Genomic DNA, 23,796 nt, shown 5'->3' with positions numbered 1-23,796 from the left:
CGAGGGGCCAGAGAGGGAGTCAGAGAGCGATGTGGGAATAGTTCACACAAACACAGGTCTCGAAACACTTACATGAAGTTGCATCAGGTCTGGCAGCAATTCCAGCAAAACAAACAGTGTTAATGAAATCCCACCTGCTTGTTATGAGAATGTCTGTAGCCAGAGGGACCGCCATCATGTTTCAGGATGGGAATGTTACTTACCACCTTAGACATGGTGCTTCATGTTCTGTTCTCTAATGTTCTGTTCTTTTCCTTTCTTTTTTTCTTCCACTTTGTTGTTTTGTTCTGTGCTTCTTGTCGTAACTCTTCATAACTGGCCTCTTTCTTCATTCTCCTCTTTTCCATAGTGGTTGATCTTTTCCGTTTCTCCATTTCCCTTCGCAGATTGTCCATGAGTCCGGAGGAACACAGTGAGTTCTGGAGGAAAGTCCAGTTCACTGTTGATAAAGATGTAGTCAGAACTGACCGAAGCAACATGTTCTTTAGAGGAGAGAACAACCCCAATGTAGAAATCATGAGGTTAGAGAAACGTATTCATTAACACTCAACCAGAAATATGTCATTCTTCCCATTAAAAAAATGTGCTTACAATTTATTATATTATATTATATTATATTATATTATATTTTATTATATTATATTATATTATATTATATTTTGACCTAATAATAATTTAATTTAAATATTTTATACTTGTAATACTTTATTTGTTAATTAGTTTTATTATATTTATTTTTAAAAAGTATTACTACAAATAATAATAATAATAATAATAAAAATAATAATATTATTATTATTAACAGTAATTATTATTATTAATAGTAATTAACAATATATAATAATAATAATAATAATTTGTTATTCTACTAATATTAATGAATCTATTGTTATTTGAAAAAAAAAGAAAATGGAAAGAAAATTTAAGCTACTAAGTCACACTTAAAATGGCATTGTATATTATATTGTACCATATTGTTGTTAATATGAATTTTAGTAATTAATAATAATAATTTTATTTTACTAATATTAATTAATTATTCTGATGAATAATGAATTGTTGTTGTTTGAAAATTGAAAATTGGAATTTGAAAAGAAATTGAAGTCACTTAAAATGTCATTTTATATTATTATATTATATTATGTCATATTATAAATTGTTGTAAATAGAAATTTTGTTATTAATAATAGTAATTTAAAAAGAATATATAGTAATAATAATTAGTTATTTTACTAATATTAATGAATTGTTCTTATTAATGAATTATTGTTAATTTGGGGAAACAAATCTGAAAATTGTATAATAATATTAATAATTTGATATTTTACTACTAATAACGAATTATTCTTATTAATGAAATATTGTTATTTGCAAAAAAATGAAAATTGAAAAACAGTTGAAGCTGCTAAGTCACACTTAATGGCATTGTATATTATATCATATTATATTATTGTAAATATGAATGTTATGATTGCTATTAATAGTGATTAATAATACATAATAATAATAATAATAATAATAATAATAATAGTTCTATTTTGTTGTTTAAAAATTGAAAAACTATTTCACAAAGTCACACTTAAAATGTCATTATATATATTATATTGTTGTAAATATGAATTGTATTATTAATAGTAATTAAAAGTAATACATAATAATAATAATAATAATTATTAATTTGTTATTTTACTAATATTAATAAATGATTCTTATTAATGAATTGTTGTTGTTTGGGGAAAAATCTGAAAATGTTATAATATTAATAATTTGATATTTTACTAATACTAATGAATTATTCTTATTAATGAATTATTGTCATTTAAAAAAAAGACAAATTGAAAAACAATTGAAGCTTAATGTCATTATATTATTGTAAATATGAATTATGTTATTATTAGTAATTAATAATAATAATTTGTTATTTTACTAATATTAATGAATTATTAATCTATTGTTATTTGGGGGGGAAAAAAACAGAAAATTGAAAACAAAAATGTATGCTACTAAGGCACACTTAAAATGGCATTGTATATTATATAATAGTAATTGATATTAATAATAATATTAATATAATAAAAAATTTGTATTTTACTAATACTAATGAATGTTTCGTTTTGATGATTTACTGGTATTTGAAAAAATGAAAATTGAAAAATTTTAAAATGTCATTATATTATATTATATTAAAATAATTATGTTATTGTAAATATTCATTAAGAGTAATTTATAATTTCATTATTATCTAATTCAGTTGACATTTATACATTACTACGGATATCTGAAGTATCCAAATGCCATTTGAAGCCACTGTGGCTATAGATAAGATGAGTATTTTCTCCTTTGGTTATGTCTATTTCAGTGTATTATGTAATAAATCTGTGCCATTCCATTAATAATACATAATATTAATTCATTCAGCAAAAAGCCCGTGTTTGTTTTACATGATTAATTATTTAAATATGGTTTACCAAAGTTGTGTTTTCCATCTCTCTCCCAGACGTATCCTGTTGAACTACGCTGTGTTTAATCCAGACATGGGCTACTGTCAGGGCATGTCAGACCTGGTGGCTCCTCTTCTGACTGAGATCCAGGATGAGAGCGACACGTTCTGGTGCTTCGTGGGTCTCATGGAAAACACCATTTTCATCAGCTCTCCTAGAGATGAGGATATGGAGAGGCAACTGGTGAGGATATCTCCCCTACAAGTGCCTAGTCAATGGATAATTCATAATAATTCGTAAATGTTGGTAGTGTTAATATCTTGCATGTTATTTGCCATGTACGTATGTGTCCAGATGTACCTGAGGGAGCTCCTGCGCCTGATGCTGCCTCGCTTCCACCAGCATCTGACCCGCTTGGGTGAGGACGGCCTTCAGCTGCTGTTTTGCCACCGCTGGGTTCTTCTGTGTTTCAAGCGTGAGTTCCCTGATGCTGAAGCCCTGCGCATGTGGGAGGCCTGCTGGGCACATTATCAGGTTTGTTAACTTTATTTGTTAACTATATATGTCTCAGGTATTAGTTAAGATCCCCCATATACTAATATTGTTGCTATAAAAGGCTTGTGCATGAAACAGATACTTCTTGGCATGTTTTGTGCAAATACTGGCATCTATCCTAATATATAACTTTTAATTGGTTTTGTAGGTTAAAGGTCCCATATTGTACACATTTCTGGAGGTTTATTTTAGTTGTTGATGTCCTTAAGAATATATATTTGCGGTATTAGTGCCAAAATCCATCTCAGTATATTTTTACAGCTCCTTTTTTAGGAGCTCTGTCAAAAACAGGTCGATTTTGGTCCATCTAATTAATATTCATGAGCCTCTCTTCTGATTGGCCTGTTGTTTTCTGAGTGACGCACAGCCAGGCCAATCACAGGTAACTACGGTCATGTATGCTTTAGCCGAGCCCAGAGCCATAGAGAGAGCCTAGCCTGCTGATACTCAACAGGATATTTCAGAATGATCATTAATGTTTTTTCTTTTTCAAACACCGAATGCAGTAAGCTACATAACTGTTGCTTTAGTAAAGCCCCTTTCACAATGCGCACTGATTCTGGAAAATTACGGGACTAGCGCTGTGTGAACAAAAGCCAGAACCATAAAGGCAGTGTTGTAGTGATGATGCACGTTATCATGCGACTCTTCACAACGAAAAAATACGTGCAAAGTGGAATGAAGCGGCGATCAGACAGAGCCAGCTCCTCACTATCAGCGCTGAAGCACAGTTTGTTCAGGTTAGTTTCAGTTTAGTGAAACATATGTGTCGCATTACATCTCACATCCAAACGTCACATGTCTTTATGGGTTGTGTGTAAAGCACGCACAGATTCCGGAAAACAACTGTGAATGAACCAAATTAAACAACTCCAGAACAAATCATGGGATACATTATGCACTTTGCGGAGGCAACCACCCTCCGCTTCGCGTCGGGCGGTTATTAGCCTCCACGTCGTGCATTTAAAATCCTTTAACGCACGGCAAACCGTTGATTATCCCTTACATAGACCAGCCGTTAAAGATCTGTCTGTCATGGACTGCATGACTTGGCCACTTCCTGTGTTTTTTATTTTTTTATTTTCTGCGACTAATAAAATTTTGGCCTCTTCTTGTCGACTAACAGTTAGTCAACTATTAGAGGGGCAGCCCTATTAAGGTCTAAAAGCAAAATTGTTTTTTCCTCTAATTCCTTGGCTCATGTTGAGTCGAATGCATACCAAAATTTGAATTTCAATGAGTCAAGACTTTTTGCAATTTAAAATTTTACTAAAAAACTACTTTTTCGAACTCAACCTAGACAATTTTTTACCAAAATAGGCTCAAATCATCTTCAGACAATGCTGGCAAAAAGTTTTCTAAAGGAGTTCAATAGACCGAACTGTTCTTGTGTAAAGCGAATTTGACGAACTGACACAAAAATGGACATGAGGCTACAACTTTGCAATGCATTAGCTGATTCTGACCAGACTTGGTATGCGTTATACCCAAGTGTGCCGCACAAGTCCCGAAAAGTGAAGCCAAAAGTTTTCGATCCCCTCCGGGTGGCCGGCTGCAGTATAGGTCATAAACCCTGCCCTCTCCATGTAATCTAATGGGACGTGAGCCAAACTAAATAATCGATTTACACTTCAAATAACTTTTTTCCAAAGATGGTTTCCATCGTGTGAGGTAGTTCTTATAATGCTGATTCATGTTCAAGTGTTCTTTTTTCTAATAAGTTCGCTTTTAGGCAGTTATTTGATGCTATAAAAACGGGGTGTGGTGTCATGATTGTGATCTTGCGATTGGGTCTGCGAGAGTTTGGGTGGGACTTTGATACCGCGGCTCCGCCTCGCGACACTACTGCGCAGACTCTGGCTCCAAACGAATCTCTAATGCGCAGTCTCTGGCTCCAAATGACGTAATTTCCCCCAAGATGGCAGCGGCCATATTGAGACGCTTTTGCTTCACTTTTTACTTCTAAATAGGAGAAAGTGCAACGCCCAACGTGGCGAATAAGCCCCGCCTTCTAAATAAAAGAGCCAGTCATTGATTAGTAAAGTCGCTGCAGCTGCTGCTACACTGCAAAAAATGCTTTTCTTACTTAGATTTTTTGGTCTTGTTTCCAGCCAAAATATCAAAAAGTTCTTACATCAGGAAGTATTTTCTAGACAAGTGAAAATTAGACGAGTAATAGTTTTCTGAAAAAACAAGTGCGTTTTTGCTTGAAAACAAGCAAAATAATCTGCCAATGGGATAAGAAAAATAATTTCTTGTTTTCTGTTTGAAATAAAACCCACTTAATTTTGACCTGTTTTTTTCTGAAAACAAGAAAAAAAATGTACTCGTCCAGAAAATAGAAAAATTTGTAGATATTTTGACTGGAAACAAGACAAACAAATCTAAGAAAAGCATTTTTTGCGGTGTAGAAGCTCCTATAGAAACAGCAGCGTTCGCAAATTTTTGCGCATTGGCTGGTCTAGCATCAAAAACAAGCGCTTTTTTTTAATGGTATTTGAACCTATGAAACAATCTTTATGAGTTTGTTGTTCTCAAATTTCATTGGTGTTTTTAAATATGACTTTAAATCATAAGATCTTAAAGGGACTTTGGTTATACCAAGCATGACCTGAGGGCACATGAATGGTTTAGGCACATCACCACCTACTGGTCAAAAGATATAGAAAAAATTGACGTTTTTGTTTATAATTTCTGAACAGTTTGACCAAAAATCATAAGATTGATCTCATTGGAGATGAATCAATTCCTGTGTCTGCCTTTTTGGGTGTCAGCCATTTTGGGTTTTGTAGTAAAATGTTGTCAACATGTCTTCAACAGGGGTCTCCAACCCTAGCATACAGAATTCAGCTTCAACCCTAATCCAACACACCTGAACCAGCTAATTAAAGTGTTCAGGGCTGCTTAAAGGGCACCTATTATGCTCCTTTTTACAAGATGTAGTCCACAGAATGTGTCTGTGAAGTTTCATCTGAAAATACTCCACAGATCTTTTATTATAACATGTGCAAAAGAAAGAGAGAAAATGGAGGATAGCGTACAACCAAAGACAAATCGCTGAGGGCGAAAAATATGGCAATGCAGGACTGTCAGTCAGCGGCTGTGGGCGGGGCCTAATTAATGTGACATCACACTGCTTTGAGAATTAAAACCGCATACCTAATGAGACTGGTTTGGTTTAAGGGTGATTAAAAAAAGGAGAAAATAAGTAGTGGGTGGGTTTTCATTATCATTGTAGGGTGGTTGTGTTCACACACTGCCAACTCACATTTATGTATGTGTCCAAACACCATGTAAAAGTGGATTTTGCATAATAGGCGCCCTTTAATTACAGACAGGGTTGGAACTGAAGTCTGCAGGAAGGTAGCTCTCCAGGAGCAGGGTTGGGGAACCCTGGTCATTATGGAGTAATTAAAAACAGCTAATTAGGTCTTCATTTTACCTCTGTTGCGCTTGGCCCCTTAATTGCTTATGATGCAGAACATTACAGATTCATTATTTCAACTTATTCTTTATAACAATACCTTGGGGAAAATTATTTTTCAAATGTTTTCCTTCAGTGGACGCACTAAAATTTATATATACACTACTAGTCAAAATCTTTTTTTAAAGTCTAGAAGGAACTCACCAAGCCTGCATATATTTGATTAAAAATACAGCAAAAACAGTAGGATTTTGAAATAGTTTTACTATTTAAAATAACTGTTTTGTATTTGAATATATTTTAAAATGTAATTTATTCCTGTGATTTCGAAGCTGAATTTTTAGCATTACTGCAGTAATTAGAAAGAAATTATAGAAAGTAAAACTTTTATTTAGCAAGGATGCTTTAAATTGATACAGACATTTATTATAATGTTACAAAAGATTTCTATGTTCTTCTGAACTTTCTATTCATCAAAGAAACCTGATAAAACTCAGCTGTTTTCAACATAATAAAAATAGTAAATGTTTTTGAGAATATTAGAATGATTTCTGAAGGATCATGTGACTGGAGTGATGATGCTAAAAATTCAGCTTTGAAATCACAGGAATAAATTACATTTTAAAATATATTCAAATAGAAAACAGTTATTTCAAATAGTAAGAATATTTGAAAATTGTACTGTTTTGCTGTAATTTGGATCAAATAAATGCAGGCTTGGTGAGACTTAAAAAAAACATTAAAAATCTCACTGTTCAAATACTTTTGACTCACATTCTGTATTGTTAAATTAAATCTTACATTAAAATGTGCATACAAACGTACAAAAGCCTTTATGGGGTTAAATGTGTGGTTATGTGTCGAAAATAATGAAAACTAACTGTATAACAACAGAAGTTTATTTCTCTTTTTGACTTCCTTTATTCATTTTGACTTATTCATGGTTCTTGCTATAAAAATTCAAGGAGGTTTTGGGTGAAAGTTCAACCCGACGCATGATGTAGAAATCTCTGAAGCCATGGAAACCAAGACCAAGTTGTTCCCTAAATGCACTTTCGCTGGATAAATGCAAATTCTTCCCCTTTAGATAAACGAATGGGTGTCTGTATCACTTTAAGGATCTGCAGAGTGTCTAATGAAGATGAGATGCTAATTATCAGGTTTCCACAGAATCCATTTGCATACATTGGCATGGTAATAACGAGGTGATTTTGGGGAGCAAAGTGGTTTGTCTCCTCGTTGCCCCCTCATTTGCATATCAGCATTACCCATTTTTAATTGGCTCTGTATGCATTTGGCCCTTTGTGATTGGTCTAGCTTCTAGAATCTGTCTTTTTATTGGCTGCTTTTTGGCTCAGTGTTTGGTGCAGGGATGCAATTACATGTTTTCTGTGTTCGTATGTGTATGTTTTGTGACAGACGGACTACTTCCACCTGTTCCTGTGTGTCGCCATCATCGTGCTGTATGGCGATGATGTCACAGAGCAGCAGCTCGCTACAGATCAAATGCTGCTGCACTTTAGTAACCTCTCCATGCACATGAATGGAGAGCTGGTGCTGAGGAAGGTACAAACACACACACACACACACACACACACACACACACACACACACACACACACACACGCTGACAGAGCTCCTCATGGTTATGTATGCTGTGTCTTTGTGTCATCCAGAAGTGATGCATCTTTTCTAGTGCTGCATGCAAAACATATTTTGCTCACAGCAACAAAAGTTAGTATGCTATGCATGCTATCATCTCTGAAGAAATATCTTGTGAAATCAAAACTGTACCGGACAGATTATGATAGAAGCAGTCACACCCTGTTTTGGTCAACCTGGCATTAAAGTCATCATACCAGCAAACTGATAATATATTAAATAAATACATTTTTGGTCCAAAATCATGTTCAGTGGAACACAAACATTCTAGAAATACTTTTTTGAAGATTTCATTGTTTATTAAGTTGTTTGTTTGTTTGTTCATTCGTTTTATTCATTAATTTGATAATTGAAAAGTAAATGAGAACCGTCAATGAAGCTAAAAAAAGATAGGGTTGAGACCAATTTAAAATGTATAATTTGTGTTCCACAGAGGAAAAAAAAATATGGCAGTAATATCAGAAATTGTTGTAAATTATGACTGACGCATTACTAATTTTTAAGCAAATTATTCTTTATAACGAGATGCTAAAGTATTACTGAATAAATTATTGTAGTAAGTAGATTTATTTATATTTTTCAGTTTTTATTAATTTATTTAGCAGTTTTATAATTAATTAGTTAATTTTGCATTATTTATTTATTTTCCACTATTTGTTTATTTTGATTTATTTACAATATTTGATTTTTTTTTTGTATTTATTTATTTTGCAATATTTATCTATTTAGCAATTGCTTTTTTAACTAATTACTTAAATTATCTTAGTTATCTCATGATTTATTTATTTTCAGTATATATTAATTTATCCTGCATTGTTTTCTAATTAATTAATTCCACTTCCGCTAATTATTTTCCACTTTATTTGTTTTGATTTATATATTGAATGTACATTTTTAATTTATTGCACTTTATTTAATATTTTACTTTGTTTTATTTATGTATTTATTTATTCTGCGCTGTTTTGTAATTAATTATTTAATTCTTTTCAACGATTTATTTGTTGTATTTACATTATTTAATTTTAATTTATTGATTTTTTTTTTTGCTTTATTTAATCTATTTAGCAGTTATTTAACTCAATTATTACTAAATAAGTTATCTTAGTTATTTCTTCATCTAGATTGATTATTTTTTTAAATGTATTCTGCATTGTTTTATAATTCATTCATTTTTCACTTTATTTTCCTCTTTATTTTTTTTTCATTGAATTTACATTTTTATTTTTATTTCATTTATCGCACTTTCTTTAATATTTTACTTTTTTATGTATTTATTTATTCTTATTTATTAATTAATTATTTTCCACTATTTATTTATTTGGATTTATTTATTGTATTTACATTATTTAATTTGATTATTGTAATTTATTTTTTTGTTTTATTTTTTTATCTATTCAGCAATGTTGTTATTTAACTAAATTAAGTTATAAGTTATCTCAGTTATTTCTTGATCTAGACTTTTTTTTCTCAGTATTTATTCATTTATTCTGCATTGTTTTAAAATGCATTTGTTTATTTTCCACTATTTATTATTTATTTTGATATATGTATTACATACACATTACTTTGTTTTATTTAATTTGTTGTTTTATTTATTTATTCTGCATTTTTTTTAAATAGGTTAATTAATAAATTTAATCATTACTTATAAAATCATTACTTATTTTCCACTATTTAATTATTTTGATTTATTTATTATATTTACATTATTTTAATTTATGGTTTTTGTATTATTTATTTTGCACTATTAATCTATTTAGCAATTTTGTTATCTTATATACTAATATTATTACTAAATAAGTATAATCTTAGTTATCTCTTGACATGTAGAATTTTTTTTCAGTATTTATTAATTATTCTGCATTGTTTTATGATTAATTCATGAAATTTTGCACTATTTATTTATTTTGCACTATTTATTATTTATTTTATTTGGTTTATTTATTTATTCTGCACTGTTTTATAATTATTAATTAATTTAGCTTTTTTTCACTTTTTTATTGTATTTACGTTAATTAAATTTTTATTTGTTTTTATGTTTTATTTATTTTGCACTTTACCTATTTAGCAATTTTGCTATTTAACTAAATTTTTACTAAATAAGTTATCTTAGTTTTTTTATATGTACATTGATTTTTTTTCAGTATTTATGCATTTATTTGCATTGTTTTATAATTAATTAATTAATTCATTCATTCATTCATTTTGCATTATTTATTTTCAACTATTTATTATTTATTTTGATTTATTGAATTTACTTTTTATTTAATTTATTGCACTTTATTTTTTATTTTATTTGTGATGTTTTATTTATTCTGCACTTTTTTACATTTATTATTTCTATTTATTTATTTTGCACTATTTATCTGTTTAGCAATTTTGTTATTTAACTAAATTATTTTAGTTATCTCATGATTTAATTTGTTTTTGCATTGTTTTATAATTAATTTATTCATTTTGCACTCTTTATTTATTTATTTTCCACTTATTATTTATTTTGATTTATTTATTGAATTTATATTATTTATTTTGATTTAATTTATTGATCTTAATTTATTTATTTATTTTAGTTTTCATTTTTTTTATTTTGCACTATTTATTTGTTTAGCTAATTTTTTTTAATTTGCACTATTTATTTTGCAGTTTTTGTTATTTATTTTGCACCATTTATTTATTGACATTTACATTTATGCATTTGGCAGACACTTGTACAAAGCAACTTGCATCAAAGAATGCTTTTGTTAAATAATGAAAAAGCTAAATGTGAATTGTAATGTAAGTAAGTTTTTCCTGGTTTTTTTTTTTTCCTTCTAATTCTCAGTCCGTCTTTCTCTCTCTCTCATTGTCTCTAATCCTAGGCACGTAGCCTGCTCTATCAGTTCCGCCTTCTTCCCAGAATTCCCTGCAGCTTGCATGACCTGTGTAAGCTGTGCGGGCCCGGAATGTGGGATAGCCGTTACATCCCTGCCATCGAATGTTCTGGAGAGCATCCTGATTGTCAGAGCTGCCCCTATGGAGGCACCGCCACCCCCGAGAGCCCACCTTTACCTAGCCCCAACCAGCCCAACGAGGGCAAGAGGGGCTCCAAGACACGAGACATTTTCACTTTCCGCAAGCACTCCTGACTCGAGCACGCCTCAGGAACACCCATAGCCCAGGCTTAGCCTTTGAGCCGCATTTCAGGTCTCCATTGTGTCTGGTATGAAACACTGCCTTGTGCATATAGGGTACCAATGTTGACAACCTCTTTTGGAGGTTGAGGAACTTCATCAACTTGTGTTTCATCAATAATTCACAAGGAAAATTATCACAAACAATCAAGAGTAAATCTTTCATGAAGTCACATTGTGCGGACCGACATCTCAGAATATTTTTGGCTTTGTTTTGTTTAGTTTTTTTATGTCTACAATGTGTGCATGTGTTAATGTTTGTGTGGTTTGTTACCACAGTCGAAGGACTCTTTATTCTGTTTAGTTTGGGTTTGATTGCATATTTTTGTTCATTTTGTGTGACATTCTCAATTATGAATCAAACAATCAGCCAAAATGAAGTCTCTGAAATCACAACATTGTTTTATGATCATCTATGCCTTTCATATCCTCACAATAAATATGATGATATATAGATGGGATAAGATCTTTCACTTATCATGAGTTGTTGTTTTTTTTTCCCTAACGAAAATTAACCATGGTTTTACTACTAATAAAACCCCAAAAAACATGGGTACTATAGTTAAACCATGGTAAACATAAATTAACCTTGGTTTTGCTACACTATAGTTCAACCATGGTATTTGTGGTAAAACTGAGGCTATAATGGTAGTTAATACACTAAAAAAAGTATTTATTATACTTTTACTTTAATAAAACCATAGTAAACATAAATTAACTACGGTTTTGCTACACAAACTATAGTTTAACCATAGTATTTTTGGTATGTTAGTCAATACACTCAAAAATGTGGTTACTACACTTTTACTGTAATAAAAGCATTGTAAGTACAGTTAAACTATGGTAAACATAAATTAACTACGGTTTTGCTACACAAACTATAGTTTAACCGTGGTATTTGTAGTAAAACTGGTTATAATGGTAGTCAATACACCAAAAAAGCACGGTTGTTACAATTGTACTATAATAAAACTATGGTTACTATAGTTAAACCATGATAAATATGAATTAACTATGGTTTTACTACTAATACAACTAAAAAAACATGAGTACTACCATGGTAAACATAAATTACCATGAAAAACATAAAAAAACATGGTTTTGCTACACTAACTGTAGTTTAACCATGGTATTAGTGGTAAAACTGTGGTCATGATAGTCAGTACACCAAAAAAAACATGGTTACTACACTTTTACTATAAAAAAACATGGTAAACAAGTTGCTGTGGTTTTGCTACACTATAGTTTAACCATGGTATTTGTGGTAAAACTGTAGTTATTAATGCTAGTCAGTACGCCAAAAAAAACATGGTTACTACACTTTTACTATAAAAAAACATGGTAAACAAGTTGCTGTGGTTTTGCTACACTATAGTTTAACCATGGTATTTGTGGTAAAACTGTAGTTATTAATGCTAGTCAGTACGCCAAAAAAAACATGGTTACTACACTTTTACTATAATTCTCTACACTAACTGTAGTTGAACCATGGTATTTGTGGTAAAACTGTGGTTATAGTAATCAATACGCCAATAAAACACAGTCACCCCTGGTGAAAAAAACAGCTAAAACCAGCCTAGGCTGGTTTTAGCTGTTTTTTTTTTTTTTTTAGCAGGGACTACATTTTAACTATAATAAAACCATGGTAAACATAAAGTAACCATGGTTTTGCTACACTAACAATAGTTTAACCATGGTATTTGTGGTGAAACTGGTTATAACGATAGTCAATACGCCAAAAAACATGGTTACTACACTTTTACTATAAGCAAACCATGGTTACTATAGTTGAACCATGGTAAACATAAATTAACCATGATTTTGCTACACTAACTATAGTTTAATCCCAGTGGTAAAACTGTGGTTCTACAAATGGTAGTCAATGCACTAAAAAACACCTTAATACTTTTACTATCTAAAATTTTCGTAAGGGTTGGTTCAGCATTATGCCACATTAAGTCGATTTTAGGATATTGGATTAAATAAATAACGTAAATACATTACACCTACCTGATTTACGTAAAAAGCGATTTGCATTTCTGTGTGTTTTTGTTGTGAAATATTGTGTGTTGATGTGGTAACCCCGCAGCTATAGCAGAAGGTCTTAATCTTCTTCTCCAGAACAGAATGAGCTTAAATCCAAAAACCCAAGAGGGAGTTTGACTTTAATTAGTTTATCTGGCGATGGCGGTTAAATGGTTGAAAGAGAGTGCGCGCTCGCAGAGATTAGACACCGTGCTTGAGCGCGCGTGAACGTGAAGGAGCCTGGCGTCTTTGCGGTTCCCCAGGGTCTCTTTTAAGAGCAGGTATCGGCAAATTGCTGTCAAAAGGTAACATTAGACTCTTTAAGACCAACGTTGCCTCTAAACATGCAGTCTCCGTCAATGACGGGCATTATGGGCTTTCGCTAGGCATTAGGCAAACGGACTGCTGCTCTCTCAAGTCCCAGAGAGCACTGAGGCTCGGCCGAGCGATCTAAAAAGAGTTATGGGATTATGACATGCTTGTGAAATAATTAGAGGATGTGCATAAGGGTGCTGAGCCACTTTCCATTTACGTTATCTGCCTGCTGCTGCTTTACGGTGATGTTTTTATGCATCAAAGCTGTGGCTGATTACGCGGTCGTTTTATATTTACTGTTTCTAACGTCAGAGAAAATATCACGTCTGCTCTCTCATCTACTGTTTAAGCAACACCAAGTGACTCGTAAAGGATGTTTGTTTGTTTGAGCCCAACTAAAGGGATGGTTTACCCAAAAATGAAAATTATGTCATTAATTACTCAGCCTCATGTCGTTCCAAACTTGTAAAGCTGCGTTCACACCGCCCAAACCGTCATGCGTCAGTTGCGGCAAGATTACATGTAAAGTCAATGGTTGAGTCCGTCAGAGGTCCGTCAGAGGCTCTGCGTTGCGTTGTGTCCGTTGGATCCGTCAACTTTTCAAGCGTTACCTGCGTTTCAAGCGTCAACGCAGCCAACGCAAGCAACGCAGAAGTTCAGCTAGTTGAACTTTTGACGGACTTAACGCACTTGACGCAGTGCGTCAACCAATCAGAGCGTCTCACTGTAGCGACGTCACCACACGTATTTTGAATGAAGCGGGAGCAGAAAAAACAACAACATACATTTCTCTGCGATTGACGACGGCTACAAACTTATTCTAGCCGTCTGCAATCGCAGAGAATTGTATGATCCGTCCTCGTTGTTGTATAAAGACAGGAATGTAAAGGAACTTGCTTGGATGAAGATCGCTGAAGAGATCGGGTTGTCAAATCTTTTCTCAACGTAAGTTAATTATTTCCCATTTCGTTAGCTAGCGAAACATGTTCATGAGAGGATTCCAAAATGTCCAGTCCCAATAGTTTGCCATGGTTTATTCAGGGGAAGTGTGCAGAAAACTAGATGCGTTGGGAGCGTTGCCTGACGTGTGCGGTGTGAACGCACCAAAAAGCAAGCGTTGCCAGCTTCAACGTACATGCGTCAAACTAGATGCGTTAGGTGCGTTGCCTGACGCAGACAAAGTGTGCGGTGTGAACGCACCATAAGACCTTCCCGTGGTGAAAAAACAAAAAACAAACAAAAACAAAAAAAAAACAGCCTGGTTTTAGCAGGTCATAGCTGGTCATCAGGCTGGTTTTAGAGGGGGTTTGGCCACTTTCCATTGGCCAGGCTGGTCTTAGCTGGTCAGGTTGGAAGATCACCAGCTAAAACCAGCCTGGCCAGGCTGGGAGACCAGCTAAAACCAGCTACTTCCAGCTTAAACCAGCTAAGACCAGCCAACCAGCCTTGGCTGTAGCAAGGATCTTCAAAACAAAGATTAAGAATTTTTATAAAAAAAAACAGCAATGCAACTGACACATTTAAGCCTCAGAAAGGTAGTATAGACTTATAGACTTATACAATTTCTTCTCTTCCATGCCACGCGTTCATGAGAGTATCACAACGCACACAAAAAGTATTCTTGAAGCTTCATGCAATTAAGGTTGAACCACTGATGTCTTATGGTCCTACAGGTTTGGAACGGCATGAGGGTGAAAAAAAAAAACATTTTTGGGTTAACATTCTAATTAACGTAACACGCAGAACACATTTTTTTGCATTTAAAAATGCAAAATGTAAGGCGGTGGCATAAAGAAAAAGCAAGGTCTCGAGACATACTATTAATACTTATTTCAGATTTAGGCTAAATCTACATTAATCCAGATACATTTGAAAACAGAGTTTTCATTTTAAAACTCTGTCCACATTAGCATTTACTAGCATTTTTCAAAAGTTTCTCATCCACACTGAAACGACAAAGGCGTTTTGGGGTTTAAAAACGAGACTCATTATTGAAATGTGAATTTGTGAAAAATGTGATGTCATGCTGTAATGATAGTCGATTTATAGGCGAGTTGGAGATTAACCCAGTTGCAGTTTTATTTACAAGAGACTTGAAGTTATCCAAACAAAAACTAAATCCAAACAGAGACGTGACTTGGGCTTAAATGAATTTAACATAAACAAACTTGACTTGAAACATAGACTCACCAGACAACGGGTTTACAACATCAATACACGACAAGAAACAATTGAAACATAAGGGCTACTTATACTAAACAATACAGGTCACATGACACAAACCAATAAGAAACAAGGCACATGACTAAGACAACCAATCAGAACATGACACCTGGAACTAAGGGACCAATGACAGGAATACAACAGGGAAAGGCAAGCAAGACACAACAGCATGAATAGACTACATAATAAAAGACATGAAAACATGAACATGAAACAAAACCCAAAACACCCGTTACACATGCGCATGTGTATTATGTGTTTGTGCTGTTTCTTTACGTGACATCTGCTTGCCTGATATGCAAAAATCATCATTTTAAAGTCTCCATGAAATTTTTTGGCTTTTAGTATGAATATGTCAGCCTTAAAGTTATCTGTCAGCTAGTGTGAATCAAAACAGTGACAAAAATTTGCATTTAGAAGATACAAGCATTTAAAACTTACAGTCTCTAACTTCCGCCAATTTGGATCAACGATTTTGATGACATCGCCCTGCACTTCAGCTCCTCATCAAACTTTCTGTCCAATCAAATGCTCTCTAGAATCCAAAACATCCCACCTCCTACACTATAAATAGACTGTAAAGCTGCGGCTGAAATCTTGTCACTTGTTCACAGAATTAGTATTTTCTGTACATAGGGAACGATTCAGATGTAAATATGCTTTCCATTGGGGTGAATGAAACTGGTTTACGAAAACCACTGCAGCACGCACACAGTCTACTCTGGTCCAAAGACATGATGGCATGGACCGGATCATATACGCGTGAGTCGGCGCAGACCAGAAAGCGCATTGGACCCATTTGAATTCTACACATAATGGTATATTTTATAGCTATATGGATGAGATTGTGGTATGCTGTAAAATTCGACTTAACCAAGCTGAACGGATCTAGCCCAAGCTGTTATATAAATGAAACGCTATTGGCTATTTTAAAGAGGGGGCGGGGTTGCTTAATATGGCCCGCCCTGTCTTCCTGTTTGAGTTGAAATTACGTCATCACATAGAATAACGCTGTGTTTCAAAGCACTTCAGTGGACCTTTTAGGGGTCCTTACAGTTTTACTAACAGCTTGCACCAACGCAAACTGCCTTTTGGCGTTAAAATAGTACTGTCAGGATTTACTAAAGACGCGCAGTGAAGAATTAGCGCTGAAAAGGCATGGACACAGTTATTCTTGCGCCTGACCTATTCGAATATGCATTGGTAGGAGTTTCCTTTTCAGGGGGAAAATGATGAGTGGAGAGTATTCAAATGAATCACGCAACCTGATTTACTAACAGTTTACATCCCCTTGATTCTAAATACAGTGTTGTATACCTGAAAGATCCACAGCTGTGTTTTTTTGTTTAGTGATAGTTGTATATAAGTCCCTTGTTTGTCCTGAACATGGTGTTCTTCAGAAAAATCCTTCAGGTCCCACAAATTCTTTGGTTTTCCAGCATTTTTATGTATTTGAACTCTTTCCAACAATGACTGCAGACAACCGAGGGATCCATATGCATCTGATATATATATATAGAATAAGAACTTGCCTTCAAAAACAATTAAAGGTAAAATGTCCAGATGCATTACAGTAATTTGTGAGGAAAATGTGCTTAATTATTTAATTTGAAAAAAGTCAAATGTTGTTTGTTGTGGAAAATTATTTTCCTTCAAGCAATTTGTTCACGTTTGCTTGTTGTTGTTCGTCTAACAGAAAGAAGATTAGATCATAATCAGTATGATTGTGAAAGCCTAGATCAGAAGTACAGTTGCAGGTTGGTTTGCTGTCTTGCAAAACCAGCAAATTAGCTTGCATCATCTGTTTTTTCATTGACGTGCACGAACGTCAGAACACATAATGGCGATCCGTCTCTCACTCGCTCTGTTTGGTAAAAGCATGAACGAGCACACACATTAAAAGCAAACACTTACCCGACTAAAAGACCTAGATGTTGTGAGCTAATATGTGCATTTAGCCAATGGACTGTTAAAATATACAGGTCGGCGGTTTGGGATAAGCTTTAATTTCCTTTGGCTTTCCATAATGGAAGTCAGGAATATTTCCATTTCCTGAGAGCGAGCTATTTCTGGAAAGCTAAATCTGATAAAAACACAGTGCAGGTAACAACACGAAGCCATTTGACGTCCATCTTTGATCGTATTCCTAGAAGTATCAGGTTGCTTTTATTAAATGAAACCTGTGTACTCGCTTAACATTACTGATTTAATATTGCATTTGCCATGGATTAGTGCAAAAAGCTTTTTTGAAAAAAATGTCTGACTTTGTGAAAGTGGATTTTAATGAGTGTGTGTGTTTCCACCCTGACCTACTTAAAGTATTTGGTTTTTCCGCTGCGGGTCTCCCTTAGACCTGCGGCTGTGTCTCCTCCTCTGTCTTTAAGTGGCAGGGCTGGTTGCAGGCAAAGCCCCCTACAGTGAAACTGCACTGACTGCTGTGTTATTACCCCTAATTATCAATTATCAAGACCAGACGGGCCCACCTGCAGCAGACTGCTGTGCAAATAAACCCTGGACATTTGATCAGCCCTAAGTCTGCATTTATTTGATGAAAATATAGTGAAATATTAGCAAGATTTAAAATACTTATTTTTTGTTTTAATATATTTAAAAATGTCATTTATTCCAGTGATACAAACCTTTTCTCTCTCTCTCTCTCTCTCTCTTTTAAAAGATAAGTACATTTCCAGAATAAAAACCATGTCATCCGATGTTCATGTCTTTCTTTCTTCAGTTCAAGTTTTTGAGAAAAACATTCCAGGATTTTTTCTTTCATTCCAGGTCATTTTCTTAAAAATTACGTAATCACGTTGGAAAGGTCACATGCGGTTAGTTCTTCGTCTGTATACTTAGGTTCAAAAAGGTAGGGTAGGGCAAAAAAAATGCCATCTCATTTTCTCCTCCAACTTCAAAATTGTCCGACATCCGCCTACGTCACATGTGAACTTTCCAAAATGGTTAGGTCAAACTAGTGAAAGGGGAGCATCTGTGGTTAAAAAGTATATACATTTTTATTATTTTTCAGAAAATGACAGATTGTTTCGCTAGATAAGTCCCTTATTCCTTGTCTGGGATCGTGTAGAGCTCTTTGAAGCTGCATTAAAACTGTGTCTTCAACCCGTTGATCCCCATTGAAGTCCACTATATGAAGAAAAATCCTTTGGACCTTTATTTTTTTTTTTTTCGACTGAAGAAAGAAAAACATGAATATCTTGGATGACATGAGGTTGAGTAAATTATCAGGACATTTTTATAACAAAATAAAAATAATATACTCACTGCCTTGTCATCCAAGATGTTCATGTCTTTCTTTCTTCAGTTGTAAAGAAGTTATGTTTTTTGAGGAAAACATTATAGGATTTCTATGGTGCCCACGAGTTTGAACTTCCAAAATGCAGTTTAAACACAGCTTCAAAGGGCTCAAGGAAGGAAGCTGAGGAAGAAGTGTCCTATCCGGCAAAAAAAAGCAGTTATTTTCTAAAAAAGTATTGACAGTTTATATATAATCAAGCCCGAAATTATTTATACCCCTTGCAAATTCTGGCTTAAAGTTACTTTTATTCAACTAGCAAGGTTTTTTTGACTGGAAATGACACAGTCTTCTCCCAAATAAGACGATGTACAAGAGGCATCATTGTGAAAAAAAAATATTTCTCAGCATTATTCATACTCTTTGCAAACTGTCACAGTCTATGGGAAAATCCAAAGTTCTATACCATTCCAAATAGTCCAAGCTGTTCTAACGCATCCTAATTACCCTGATTCACTGGGAACAGCTGTTTTAATCAACTCAACAGGTGAAAAACAGAAGCTCTCTGCTGTTGGTTTGTGGACAGTCATGGCTAAGACAAAGGAGCTCACTGAGGACCTGCGGCTGCGCATTGTGGCTGCTCACAAGTCAGGAAAGGGCTATAAGACCATATCTAAATGATTGGAAGTATTATTATTATTATTATTAAAAAATACAAGACGTTCCGCACTGTGAAAAATCTCAGAGGACGTGGTTGAAAGCCAAAAGTGACACCTGTGCTGGCCAGGACGATAGTGAGAGAGGTAGAAAAAGAATCCAGGGATCACCACCAAAGCCATTCTGATGAATCTGGGCTCTGCTGGTGGCAACATCTCAAGGCAGACAGTCCAACAGACACTGCACACCGCTGGGTTCCACAGACACAGACCAAGGAGGACACCACTTCTCCAGATAAGGCACACAAAAGCCCGCTTGGCCTTTGCAAATGCTCATCTGGACAAAGAAGAAGACTTCCGGTCTTCTGTTTTATGGTCAGATGAAACAAAAATTGAATTGTTTGGCCACAATGATGTAGCCTTCATTTGGCGTAAAAAAGGAGAAGCCTTCAACCCTAAGAACACCATCCCCACTGTCAAACATGGTGGTGGGAACCTAATGTTTTGGGGGTGTTTTTCAGCCGGTGGACCAGTGAACCTAATCACAGTAAACAGCACCATGAAAAAGGAGCGATACATCACAATTCTCAACAACAACATCAGGCAGTCTGCAGAGAAACTTGGCCTTGGGCACCACTGGATATTTCAGCACGACAACGACCCAAAACACACAGCAAAAGTGGTGAAGAAATGGTTAGCAGACAAAAACATTAATTTTTTGCAGTGGCCCAGCCAGAGTCCTGACTTAAATCCGATTGAGAATCTGTGGAGGGAGCTAAAGATCAGGATGAAGGCGAGGAGACCCTCCAACCTGAAAGAGTTGGAGCTCATCGCTAAAGATGAATGGGCAAAAATACCAGTGGAGACATGCAAAAAGCTGGTCAGCAATTATAGGAAGTGTTTGATTGCTGTAATAGCCAATAAAGGCTTTTCTATTGATTATTGAGAAGGGTATGAATAATTTTGGACATGCCACTTTTTGTTCAAATGTAAATAAAAGCTGAGAATTGTTTTTTTCCCACAATGATGCCTCTTGTACATCGTCTTATTATCTTTTGGGAGAAGCCTGTGTCATTTCCGGTCAAAAAAAAAAAACTTGCTGGTTGAATAAAAGTAACTTTAAGTCAGAATTCGGGCTTGATTGTAAATGTAATTTTTTTTTTTTTTTTTTTAGAAAATTACCAGTTGTTTGGCTCTGATATCCTTGTGGTTAGTAAGCTGACATATAGCGCAACTGTGCTAATGGTGACCTGAGTTCGATTCCTGCCTCGAGGTCCTTTGCCAATCCTGCTCCCCTTTCTCTGCCCATTGATTTCCTGCCATCTCTCTACTGCCCTGTCCATTAAAGGCATAAAAGCCGAAAAAATATAAAAAAAAAAGAAAATAACCAGTCGTTTTGCTAGATAAGGCCGTTACTCCTTAGCTGGGGTCGTGTAGAGCCCTTTGAAGCTGCATTGAAACTGCAATTTGGACCTTCAACCCGTTGATCCCCATTGAAGTCCACTGTATGGAGAAAAATCCTGTAATGTTCTCCTCAAAAACCTTCATTTCTGAAGAAAGAAAGACATGAACATCTTGGATGACATAGGGGTGAGTAAATGGTCAGGAAAGTGAACTAATCCTTTAAGCAAATTTTAGCCTTCATTTCTGATCTTGCAAATTTGCATGTATTTATTGAAAGCAATTTAAAAGATCAGTGGTCTGTGTGTTTAAACAGCCTGATTGGGTTAATTAATGCATAAGAGTAGTTCTACATGAATACTATTGGCAACATACAATCCCAGACTACCTGACAGAGTAAATGTTTTTGTGTGCATTTGTGTTTGAGAGAGCAAAATGACACAAAATATATTTTTACACTTTATCAAAACTTTCAGAAAGCTAGGGTTGACTAGAAAGACAAGTTCATATTGTTAGTAAGTATGAGTATAAAGAGGCATCATGATCATCAGATGAGCACAGTGAGAATCACTCTTTCAGTTTGTTGCCTGCCATGTGAATGCATGATTAATGTGTTAAATGTATCACTCTGAAGGTCTAAAGGATGCATACAGGACTTATAATATACGTTTATTATAGGCTACTATATCATTTTATTTTAGTATATCAAGTTATGAGAAAAAATTAGAAATGTTTCCAAGAAAACTAGGTGAAATAAAATAAGTTAATACTTAATTTCAGTTAACGTTTATTGTATTTCATGGAACAAAAATGTTTTTTTAAAGGTTTTCATTTTAATGAATTAAAGTAACCCTGAAACAGATGTGAGAAATGGCTTAAAACAAAAATGGTTATATTTAACTTAAGTCACAATAGTGCAGTCTGTTGAACTGAACTGGAATCAAAGTTGGAATAGTTGAAAAACACATTGATTTATTTGAATAGCATTTTGTTTTATGAAACATTTAATACGACTATCAAGGTCAAACTTGCTATGTCTTGAAGCAAAGCATAAAAGTCATTGTTATGATGAGCTACGCTCTGTCGTTCGCATTAGAGGATTAGAAAGAATACATTTAATTATTCAACAGGACAGGCCTTGAAATAAATCCTGAGCATTCATGAATTTCAATAAACAAGATTTAAGCTCAACAGCGGAGAGACGTATCAAATCTTTATGAGATTTAAGCTGGAGAAAGTTCCCAGCGGTCCTGGTGTGTTTCCAGCTGGTTATTTCCTTGGCGACGGTTTCCAGGGAGCCACTTTTAACTCCCAGATCAACACAAGTCAGATAAACAAGAGCACTTGAGTGGTTAAAGTGGCTTGTAAATACCGAGACACACCCATACATAATAGTTGTTATGATTATGCAGCAATATTTCATGAGTTTCTCCAGTGGGATCAATTGTTGAAGAAAATATTGTAATATTATAATATTTTTGACAAAATAATCTCATAGCGATGCCATAGAAGAACCATTTTTGATTCCACAAAGAACCATTCAGTCAAAGGTTCATTAAAGAACCATCTCTTTCTTACCTTTTTAGAATCTGAAGAACCTTCTTTAGCCACAAAGAACCTTTTGTGAAACAGAAAGGTTCTTCAGATGTCAAAGGTTCTTTGTGGAACCATTTAGACAAAAAAAGGTTCTTCTATGGGACCGTGAATCACCTTTATTTTTAAGAGTGTAGTTGAATGTTATTAATTGTTCTTCTGACCTTTCATAACCCTTCTTCTTCACCTCTCCACTCTATCTGAACCCCTTTTAATCAATTACTATTGATTGATCAGATCTTGATCAGCTGACAGTAGGAAGGTCATATTTACATTTATTCAATTATGGCTGAAATTCATCCACATGCTTTGACCCTGGACCACAAAACCAGTCATAAGTGTTAATTTTCCAAAATTGAGATTCATACATTATATGAAAGGATGTATGGTTTGTTAGAATAGATACAACTATTTGAAAAATCTAGAATCTGAGGGTGCGAAAAAATCAAAATATTTAGAATATCGCCTTTAAAGTTGTCCAAATGAAATTTTGATATATTTACAGTAGGAAATTTACAAAATATCGTCATGGAACATGATCTTTAAAAGAAAAATCTATCATTTTGACCCATACAATGTATTTTTGCCTATTGCTACAAATATACCCGTGCTACTTACGCCTGGTTTTACAGTCCAGGGTCACGTTTGTGTTTTTTCAGGATCATGCATTTGTTTTAGGTCTTTCACAAATCTATGCTACAGGCTATCGCCCCTCATGTGTTTTGGAGAAAAGAGGTTTTCTCTGTTTCTCGCTTAGTGTAATTATGAATCATACGCACAGATGTTATCAAGGATTATTCACTGAACTCTTGCACAGATCTCTGCAGGACACCCACCCACACGAGGGATAGAAGAAACCATGTTGATTTATTTATTTAAATTTTTTTTTTGCTTTCGTAATCTGCCTGGCTCTGGGCTGTGAAAAGACTTTAAAAAGCAGCTTTTTAAAATCCAGCCTAATGACTTTAAACTGTTATTAAGGTCTACTTGAATGATCTTCTTATGCGGTATAATTTTGGTGTGAACAACCAGAAGCTTGTGTCTTACACATGCCAATACTGTGGTAGTACAAACCATGACT

At 34.3% G+C, this 23,796-nt stretch overlaps 1 protein-coding gene across 1 annotated transcript; it reads left to right on the top strand.

The window, feature by feature from the left end:
- The first annotated feature begins 390 nt into the window (after positions 1-390).
- Positions 391-11,572, top strand: LOC141324883 (TBC1 domain family member 16-like). Its single transcript, XM_073833573.1, has 5 exons — positions 391-521; positions 2,498-2,684; positions 2,796-2,975; positions 7,840-7,986; positions 10,941-11,572. The coding sequence occupies exons 1-5, from the start codon at positions 394-396 to the stop codon at positions 11,205-11,207; spliced, it is 909 nt and encodes a 302-aa protein (XP_073689674.1). The 5' UTR covers positions 391-393; the 3' UTR covers positions 11,208-11,572.
- The last annotated feature ends 12,224 nt before the right edge of the window (positions 11,573-23,796 follow it).

This window comes from Garra rufa, chromosome 1 (assembly GCF_049309525.1).
Source record: "Garra rufa chromosome 1, GarRuf1.0, whole genome shotgun sequence".
Taxonomy (NCBI): Eukaryota; Metazoa; Chordata; class Actinopteri; order Cypriniformes; family Cyprinidae; genus Garra; species Garra rufa.
Note: the sequence above shows the minus strand (reverse complement) of the source record. Positions and strands in the feature narration are given on the sequence as shown.